Source organism: Ostrea edulis, chromosome 6, assembly GCF_947568905.1.
Source record: "Ostrea edulis chromosome 6, xbOstEdul1.1, whole genome shotgun sequence".
NCBI lineage: Eukaryota > Metazoa > Mollusca > Bivalvia > Ostreida > Ostreidae > Ostrea > Ostrea edulis.
In genome coordinates, this window is record NC_079169.1 from 67558848 (window position 1) to 67569066 (window position 10219).

A 10219-nucleotide genomic window follows, 5' to 3' on the forward strand; every position below is an offset into this window, starting at 1 on the left:
TTAAACTGAAGTTAATTTCGGACTTGCATGTATATCGCATTAACTCGTATATTGTGTTTCGGTAATTTTTGCATGCCGGAGCAATACATATAATTATCGAAATATCCTCTCGAATTGGATTTATAAGGGTACGTGGGTGAGTTTTTATGAGCAATTGATGATGACCTTTCTGCATCGTTAAGATGCCAATGTCTTCCGCTAACCGCTCAGGTCCTCGTTTGCTAAACAGAGATGACCGCTGCGCTAGTCATATATAGGTGAGGGGTGGGCGGGGAGAAAATATGTAAAACCCCGTTACCGGTCATAGGTAGAATGGGGGTACTTAAGAGTTTCAGTCATTTACGGCAAGTGAGTCATCATCGCTAATCGCATCGTAAAAGGTAAATAGATTCACCTTCAATCGTTATGGTAAATATAACATTGGCTCGTGTCGGCCATAAATCGGCACTGAGGATGTCATTAGTATTCCAGAAAATTACCCGAATAGAATTGTTTACAAACTTTAAACCCCCCAATTGACAGTTTTCAGTCAATGTTAGACCTCTATATATGTTGACGAATTCATTCAAAATGTTCAAATGCACGTCCCTTCTCCTCGACTTCAGAAGTGTTTGACGAACATTATATGGCAATGCCCAGATCATTTCTCATACGTAACGTCACGAAGAAGGAGGGGAGGGGAAATACGGGCAACACATGTAAGTCTTAGAAATAGATTTATTATTATTATTTTTTATTTTTTGGTTGTTGCTTTTGTAATCTATAATTTGATGATAAAACTATGAAGTACATTTATCATTTGCAAGTAATCAAAATGTTATGAAATTGACAGTTTTAGATGACGTAGAAGGCAAAAAATTCAAATATTCGAAATGATTTTTTTAATGCAAAACAAAAGTCATTGTCATAATTTAATATTTTAAAACATTTATAACAAAGCAGAACTGAACAATTTCTTGGGAAAGGAATATAAGATTAATGTCGGTTTAGCATAATTTATGGCCAAATCAACCTGTAGTGTTCCCGGCCGCTCTATGATTCTGTGTGCGCAGCTCTCGATAGCATTCATCTTTCTCTTGTTTTCCCTGCTTTGTGATTGGCTGAATTTCGTTCGGTAGGTTTGGAGAGTCAGATTTATAAAGCACGTGCATTACTCACTATAGTTTTTATATCGGATTTACTCCTCGTGGAAATTGTAAGTATTGCGATTTCTAAAATTAGAGTTGCATACATTTTTTTATTATTAAGGTGTGCATCTTTTAAGTCCCCAAATTGGTGAAAATCGTCTTTATCAAATTTACAAATAACAATATACATTCGTTGCTATTTATGATTAGAATATTATAAATTGTTATTTTGTGGTGTATGCGCATTAAAAGACCGTTGATTTACAAAAAGCAAGATTCAATAAATTAGTTTTCATGTAATCAAGTACAGCTACAATCTATAAATACAAAGGTGTCTGATACAAATAAGATTGAACATCGCTTCTGAATTTCTTTTTTAATGTACTGAAATAGTGGTTTAACGTGTATATATTTTCGATTTAATGTTGAAAATCATTAGTGATTTAATTGCCATTTACCATTTTTAACATTAAAAAATCTGTAGAGAAAAGCATAATTTGAACTCGATGTTATTCTATATTTTATTTACATATATTTCAAATTTATTGTTTGTAAAACTTTATATCTGTGAATGAAAACATTGTCAAAATAAAATAATGCCGAACAGAGTATACATTTTCCTCTAGATGAAAATGATGATATCAAGCTATCAAAATGATCATCAATTATAAACATTTAGCAAAAAGCAATGTCCTTACTGTTTATTGTTTATTTATTTGGTATATAACTTTAAGGTAGAAAAATTATTGTTGTGAATCAGAAATGAATATTTTAAGTGCACCTTCGGGTACTCTCTTTACTTAAACTTAGCTTCTGTCATTGCAACGGTTGTTAAAATAGATGAATAAACCCCATCTCCTACCACCAGTCGTAAAAATTCTTTTAATGATAAAGAATATCAAATTTTATGACTGTATTTTATTCAGAGTGATAAACACAAAGAAGTAATGGTAGCTCCACACCCACTGATTGGACAAGTTTATAACTCGCCATGTAAATAAGTCTGATTTACAATAATTTCCCTTTACATGAAATTGTTTTAAATCTACAATTTGATTAACATTAAAAGATTTTCCGTACAGCTACCGTTTGACTTTTCCCACTTATTCTAAGTGTCTAAACGCAATGGAGCCATTTGGATGTTTGTTTTTGTCTTAAGCGGTCTTGTTTGGTTCTTCACGAACCTCCTTAAGCTCTCTTCACACCCGCTTATGTCAACAATATTGTTTGCCTTGCCACTGTCACCCAGTTTGAGGAAGATTCGGAGTCTATCATCACTGGTGGTATATTGCCACTTGTCTCCAATATCTACCGTTAATATTGTAAAATAAACATCCATGAATATTTGAAATCACCGAATTAATATCGTGGGTTTACCTATTCAATTATATTTGACATTTTGTTTTTATTCTTTCATAGCACCGCGTCTAGAAAACTCTTCGTTCACGACCTTCAAGGACACCCCTTGTCCAGAGTACATGATGTCACATCCGGTTTTGTCGCCACAGTTGTTGACAGCGTCACCATATCATATTCCAAAACCATGGCATCGACAATCAATTTCCCCTGCTGACGTTTACTCCGATGTAAATTACCACATGCCCTTGTCAGTTCTTCCATATCCATCATATGTGACTTTCAACTCGCTCTCTCTGAACCAGTGGAATTACTCGCCAATGATGTCACTGATGAAGACTAGTGACGCAATGGAAGCGAAACATTCCCCATCAAGTCCAGTCTCTAGCATAGGGATAAAGAGAGGTAACACAACGTGATTGGGAAAAAACAAACAATTACAGCACATATCAAATTTTATCGTTGAAAACGACGGGTTTTAATGATTTTTATCACAACGTTTTTCTGCAGAGGAATCTAAGAAGCCTCGTTTTGATTTTGCCAACCTTGCAAAATCAGCCACAGAAAAAGACGATGACGGTACGAGCAAGGCAGAAGATAAAAGCAAGGAACAGGAGGCCAAAATCATAAGCAGTGTCATCATAAATTCGGGGTCTCTCAGGTGAGTACAGAAAAGCTATTTTAGCCCAATCTGTGAAGTTTAAGAAAGCCATAACAGCGTCAACTATATATTTTCGTAAAGATGGGTTGGACATGTTGTATGTTAACTGTTCTTTCTTACTTTAGGTATAACCCGATGACCAGTAGTTTCTCTCCTGTTTGTAACCTACCACCGCGAGTGTTTGCCCCTGTCAAGAGACCACGTGGACGAGGACCCGCTCGAACTAAAAAGGAATTCATCTGCAAATACTGCGGACGACATTTTACCAAGTCATACAACCTTCTCATTCACGAACGAACGCACACAGACGAACGTCCCTACCCCTGTGAAATATGTGGGAAGGCTTTCCGGCGACAAGACCACCTCAGAGACCATAGGTAGGTATAATTATTCCTGTTATGTATTATACTTGTTACATTTGTTTGTAGAACCTTAAAATCGACTTTTGCTTGAATTTTGCACTACGATATATAGAACAGGCCCTGAAATACAGAACAAGTTATCATAATTAAGATTGCTGATACAGATGCTTTAAAATATCATATTGAATTCCTGTGAACTAGAAGTTTAAATTCACCTGTTCTGATAAATGTATGTTGGCAAAGATTTAGAGTATGCATGGATCTTTTCAGGTATATCCACTCTAAGGAAAAACCCTTTAAATGCATGGAATGTGGAAAAGGCTTCTGTCAGTCCCGAACTCTAGCTGTTCACAAAACACTTCACATGCAGGTATATACTATCAAAATAACATGTCTTCATTGCGTGTGCTGCTTATATCCATATACATCTGTAAACGCCCATCGTTAGATGAAGAGAACATCGATTTCCTGTACTTGAAGAACCTTTCATGCTTTGTCAACTGCAATTATATCATTAATTAAGTGAAGTATGTTAACTGCTTTGTAGCAACAATCGGGTCAAGTCAAACCCAGTAAAAGGGAGACCGTGTTGAAAGAAAATCCCTCCATTCAACGATGAAAGACTTGTGGTATCCATCAAGGGCGGATAACCTCATACTGGAGCTGAATGCCAGTCCCGGAATTGGTGCTAATGTCTTTAGGACCTTCGATTCCAAGGAACTACGACACTCTCCGAGTGACAAACCGCGGCCGAGTGCAATATGTTATTTTACAACTTTAGCTGCTGAGAAGAACATGATAGAAATTTAATAAAAATGATAATTATTATGTATGTGTGGACTCACTGTTTTTTGAGGTTAAGACTTCATGTTCGAGATAGGGTTTTGTAACACGACCCAATGCATACCTATATGCTGTGCCCTTAACATTATCTCTACCTACTTAGATAACCAGGTGCTCGGTAGAGTTTTAAAATAAATCTCAACAAATTGGATGTCTTTTACTGTATAAAATCTAGTAAAGATAGACCCTTCTTCAAGTTTTCCCACATTACCTGAGGTCACGTGATGGAGACTCGGTAGTAGAATTCTACCTCAGTAGCGCTTTGACATAATCTCGGCTGTGACCCCCATTCCCCCTCCCTTACGTTCCTGCCATCTCTCAGCCACCGTGTACACATCAGACGGTCTCCAGATCAGGGCAGGCATTTCAAAAATGCGCTTGTGCATAATTGGACTTAATTGTTCAGAGTCGAATTTTTGGATAAGAGAATGCCTTTTCTATTATATCTATATCATATTCCACTAACTACAATTGACGCCTCTCCAAAACGAACAGCTAAATGCTAGTTTGACGCTTATAAGGCGACGCGATGATTGCCCGATTTCCCAAGGTGTCGGGGATTTTAAAAGTGAAATACTAATAATAAAATGAAGGTCAAGAAGGATTATTAGCATCGGTATTCGTCAGATTTACTAGCTCGTATTTCGGAGGTACAATAAAATCACTATCGTTTCTAGACTTTGTCATTGTTCTGGACTTCGGACACAGAAGTCCAGAATCTGCCATGTTTTACGATGGGTATAGATAAGAAAGACAAGCGGCGCTGGTTTGAATTTCGTTTTAAAATCCATCCACTATCTTATGTGTAAGGAATTCCCACCAAAGGTCCACGTAACACGTGATACACCAGCGGATCTGGCAGGTCCACGTAACGTGTCCCCAGCGGATCTGGCAGGTCACGTGACACACCAGCGGATCTGGCAGGTCTACGTAACACGTGACACACTAGCGGATCCGGCAGGTCCACGTAACGTGTCCTCAGCGGATCTGGCAGGTCCACGTCACGTGACACACCAGCGGAGCTGGCAGTGAAAGCCTTTGGTGATTTAAAGTAATTCCACTCTCCTGTGATGTCATCAGATTTTGCAAAATCAATGATTTATTTAGATTTATGCATGACAAGAACATGAATTTTGTTGGAGTCTTTTCCAATAGTTATTGTAAAAAATCTTGTTAAAAATGAAATATTTCAAAAGTCTAAGTTATAGATGAATAATCAATTATACGTTTCAAAATATTGAATCTAAGGACAATAACTCTGTTTCAATTGATTTCTGTATCAAGTCTATTATGCGATAGATTTCCTTTATTTTTCACAGACATTTTGCATATTTTTGTGAAGATACAGTTCCATGAAATTGTTATGAATGCTACTATATCCTCATAACAAGTTTGTATGAAATTTTAATAACGCTGTTTAAGGAAAATTGCAATTTTCTGACGGTGATATATGATTCTGTTTATGTACGTCTCACATCTTAAAAAGTGTGATGACCTATGTATTTCATTTGATAATTTGTTACTTTTAACTCTAATGAATGGAAATAAATAAGTATTTTAAACTTGTATCAGATAAAACTGCGAGTATGGAGTTACCTTAAGTGGACTTTTATGTTATGGATTCTTGCTGTGTCCAAACTTACGAATGTTTTCGAAAAATTACGTCATTGAAAGATTCGCTAAGTCTAATGTACCCTCTATGGGGCTGGACAGAAGTACAGAGGTCCCATTAAGGACACCGTATACTTAGGTTTCTTAAGATAACACTAGCTCCATCTTATTCATGATACCAGTATTGAAAGGTACTTCTTACTTTCAAAGTGCTGTCCGTTATCCGTGAATTGTTGAACAGTTTAGGTCTCTCTTACTTGGGAAAGCACCGTCATAGATCGGCCAAATGGTGAAATGAGTCTAAGATGCCCAGCCTGAAAGGCTTAACTAATACATGTACATGTATATATCTAACGTTATCAGTAGCTTTAGGGGTAAATCACTACACCTGAAATACTACAACGTGACCATAAAAAATACCATCTATATCCAATTTACTTACGATAGTAAATCAAAGTCTTTAACTTAGTAAATCAAAGTAACAAAGCATTTGTTTAAAATACCGTAAATTAATGGTTACATATGTATATATGCTGTTTTACTATGGTGCAGTAGTTTTTATTGGGGAGGTAGGTTACTGTAGCCATACGATAGGGGAGAGGGACCTTGGTTCTCATATCTTCTACTGTTGCCAAACACGTTACATAAATATCAAAATATCGCGACCAAATTTTCTGATGTATACAAATCCAATTACTAGAAGACTCCATGCACATCAGACCATAAACAAGTCCACCCTAAACTTATCTGTTGTTGCCATTTCATAGCTTTGTTAAACTGAACCTGAATGCACCGAACTGTCCCCATACTTTAACCTTCGAAAATCATCTTCTGGTTCATCAAAATAAAAAACATTACTGACAGTGTTTACGTCACGATAGCAGAAATCGTGATTAGGGGTTGTTTTTTTCTGTGACATTTGCGACCTCTGCTTTCCTATTTCGGTTCCGAATCGTGGCTGCCTGGTGACGTCCGATATAAACAGCTGCCGTGCACGGTACTCTCCCATCAGTACAATAACCAACTACCACTTCCTGATCCAAAGTGTGCCTAGTCTACATGGCTGGCAATATATCAATAACAAACACATATTCTGTCATGATTGCTATTTGCATATATTGAGTAACAGAAAACAAATCACCCCATTCACTGATATCTTGATTTTCGAAAACTCGCTCACATAAAGTTGCCTAAACTTCGAAATATCTGGATACAATTCTTAAATCTAATTAAAAATAAATCCTTTGATTCGCTCAAGCAGTTCGCTACATAATTAAGGTAGTAAGTACATGCAAGCGGATTTAACATATAATTTTCATTAGAATACACCATGCTTTGATATGATGTTTGGGAAAGATTTGCTTTTTTTGTGTTCAGCTACAAACTAGGTACCCTACAACACGATGATTATAGGGACCACAAGGCTGCGGTACGGTCCGGTTGATTTAAGTCCCATCCGTGAAATTTTCACTCATATAACGTCACCAGTAAAATAGGTGAAGTGCAAAATATGTTGAACTCTACAAGGCACTAAGGGCCGTATCGATGAAGGTCCTTGATCACGTCAATACCTACTGCGATAAGGACCTCAATGTTTTTAGCCATATTAGAGAGACTCTTGACGTAGTAACAATCACTACCAATGTGAAACGTCCGAGGTTTGCCGCGGCCGACGGAATCGAGAATCGAACCTGGGACAACCCGGATATGAAGCTAAAGACCAATCCACTGGGCCAGGGAGCTTTTGTAATACATAGCCTTATTGTCGACAGGTTGTGAAAATACAATTACATGTAACTAAGACATACAACTGATATGTACTAATATGTATACTATGTACTATCACAAAACCTTTCCCAAATAGCAGCTTCAAAACGAATGACTTGTCAACGCTTTACACAACCATTCCTTACGATGAATTAAAGACTAGTCTTTTATATCATAGACAGCTCGGTTTCTTCAATAAAAGCAGAACTCAGAAATATTCATATCTTGTGATCAGTCATCCAAAACATTACCTTGTTAAACACCACTCTAATTCCACGCACAAGTACTTTAAAGCTGATATCAAAAGGATGCTGGGGTTGACACTGACAATATCTTTGTAGTCTTTGATGATCAGGTCTTCCTTGAAATTCCTATGGCACGAATTGTGTTCCTTTATTATCTGACCTGTTTTTGTATTCTTAGGAAGTTGATTTTAATCAAAAGTTTCTACATGAGAAAAATAAACTCCCTTGCTGTGGCCTTCAATTCAACATTTTGATACATCAACGACGTTTTACTTATATATTCACTTTCATTCATATGTCAATTCGATATATTCCAATGAACTCGAAACAAAAGACATCACAAACTGTTCCATATCTGCTTCATATCCAGATATTTTAGTGAATCTAGACGTTAACACTAAACTAATAACTCAGCTTTATGACAAACGGGATGACTTCAGCTTCTCTACCATCAGCCTCTCATATTCTTGTAACAATTATTCATCAATGCTTATATGTACATGTATATGGTGTTTATGTATCTCAATTTATTCGATACGCGAGAACATGCTCTGCATATGATCAATTTTTTAAAATCAAGACAGACTACTGACAAAAAGCTAATTTTTCCATATTTTCAGTGATGTTCGGGTTACAGAAGTTCAGACCATGGTTTTCATAGTTACACTATGCCTCTCTAATGTACGTATCATGTGAACACAGTTAATAGTATCCGGTGAATATCTTTTCTCAGGAATCAAATCATTGTAGAATAACATGTCTTTAATTCCATATTTGGTAACACATGTATATTTTATACTTAAGAAATAATTATCGCGTTTTTGTGTATGTTGCAGGATAACCTCAACCGCCGCGGTGGTCTAGAATTAGAGCGTTCGCCCCGCATGCGGAAGGTCGGGTTCGAATCCCGGCCGTGACAGACTCCCCGTCGATGGGACGAATAGACTCCTCGTCAATGGGACGAATGGATTCCCCGTCAATGGGACGAATAGATTAATAGGACGAATATATTCCCCTTCAATGGGACGAATAGATTAATGGGACGGATAGATTCTCCGTCAATGGGACGAATAGACTCCCCGTCAATGGGACGAATAGATTCCCCGTCAATGGGACGAATAGATCTAGATTACCCGTCAATGGGACGAATAGACTCCCTGTCAATGGGACGAATAGACTCCCCGTCAATGGGACGAATAGATTCCCCGTCAATGGGACGAATAGATTAATGGGACGAATAGATTCCCCGTCAATGGGACGAATAGATTCCCCGTCAATAGGACGAATAGATTAATGGGACGAATAGATTCCCCGTCAACTAACTACCAATAGGCCTCATAAAAATTCTTCACTCCTCACGAACAATATTAATTGCTGTAAAGGAGGAGGTTCAGATGTACTGTGTCACAACATATTCAGGAACTGGTATAATTCAAATGCGCACATGATTCTCAAACTTTCTTAAGAACTTATAGTAACTCACATCCCCCAATGAACAGCATCAAACAGTACAACCTTTCAACACTTTATACTACCATTTCTCACAATGAATTAAGTACTAGAGTCTTTGGCATCATAGACTGGTGTTTCTTCGATTAAACTGGAACTCGGAAATATTCATATCTTGTGATCAGCCATCCACAGAATTACTTTTGTTAATAATAATTTTGATTCTACGCACAAGTACTTTGAAGATGATACCCATGAAATACTAGTGCTCCTAATGACAATACCTACATGTATGTAGTCTTTGAGGACCAGATCTGCCAACAGTCTGTTGGAACTCCTATAAACACAAACTTTGCTCCTTTTAGCCGACCTATTTGGTATTCTGGATGAAGTACCACAAAGTAACAGTGAGGGCTAAGGCCTGTCGTGACATAGAACTCGTTGTTTCTAAGGTATTATCCGAACTAGGCGTAACCCTTACCTCTAAATACCGAGCCTTTCCGAACTAGGCGTAACCCTTACCTCTAAATACCGAGCCTTTCGTGAAGAAGCAGTCACTGTCTACTTTTACATCTTAGGTAGGACGTGGTGAAGGCATGAGACGTGGTGAAGGCATGAGACGTGGTGAAGGCATGAGACGTGAAGGCATGGGATGTGGTGAAGGCATGAGACATGGTGAAGGCATGAGACGTGGTGAAGGCATGAGACGTGGTGAAGGCATGGGATGTGGTGAAGGCATGAGACATGGTGAAGGCATGATACGTGGTGAAGGTGGATGTGGTGAAGGCATGAGACGTG

At 37.7% G+C, this 10219-nt stretch overlaps 1 protein-coding gene across 3 annotated transcripts; it reads left to right on the forward strand.

The window, feature by feature from the left end:
• The first annotated feature begins 410 nt into the window (after positions 1 to 410).
• Positions 411 to 4334, forward strand: LOC125648287 (protein odd-skipped-related 1-like). 3 transcript variants are annotated; one of them, XM_048875263.2, is made up of 6 exons: positions 411 to 698; positions 2547 to 2888; positions 2994 to 3144; positions 3270 to 3521; positions 3777 to 3876; positions 4054 to 4334. In XM_048875263.2, the coding sequence occupies exons 1-6, from the start codon at positions 626 to 628 to the stop codon at positions 4123 to 4125; spliced, it is 990 nt and encodes a 329-aa protein (XP_048731220.1). In that variant the 5' UTR covers positions 411 to 625; the 3' UTR covers positions 4126 to 4334. The 3 variants fall into 3 exon arrangements, with proteins under 3 accessions (XP_048731220.1, XP_048731221.1, XP_048731222.1); XM_048875264.2 differs by lacking the exon at positions 411 to 698 and adding an exon at positions 1059 to 1195; XM_048875265.2 differs by lacking the exon at positions 411 to 698 and adding an exon at positions 1368 to 2410.
• Positions 4335 to 10219: the final 5885 nt, after the last annotated feature.

What these genes read in the sequence shown, in the direction of transcription:
- LOC125648287 (XM_048875263.2), top strand. Translation starts at nt 626, where the DNA reads ATGGCAATGCCCAGATCATTTCTCATACGTAACGTCACGAAGAAGGAG. An exon ending in TAGCATAGGGATAAAGAGAG is followed by an intron (nt 2,889 to 2,993) that starts GTAACACAACGT and finishes GTTTTTCTGCAG; the next exon opens with AGGAATCTAAGAAGCCTCGT. An exon ending in ACAAAACACTTCACATGCAG is followed by an intron (nt 3,877 to 4,053) that starts GTATATACTATC and finishes ACTGCTTTGTAG; the next exon opens with CAACAATCGGGTCAAGTCAA.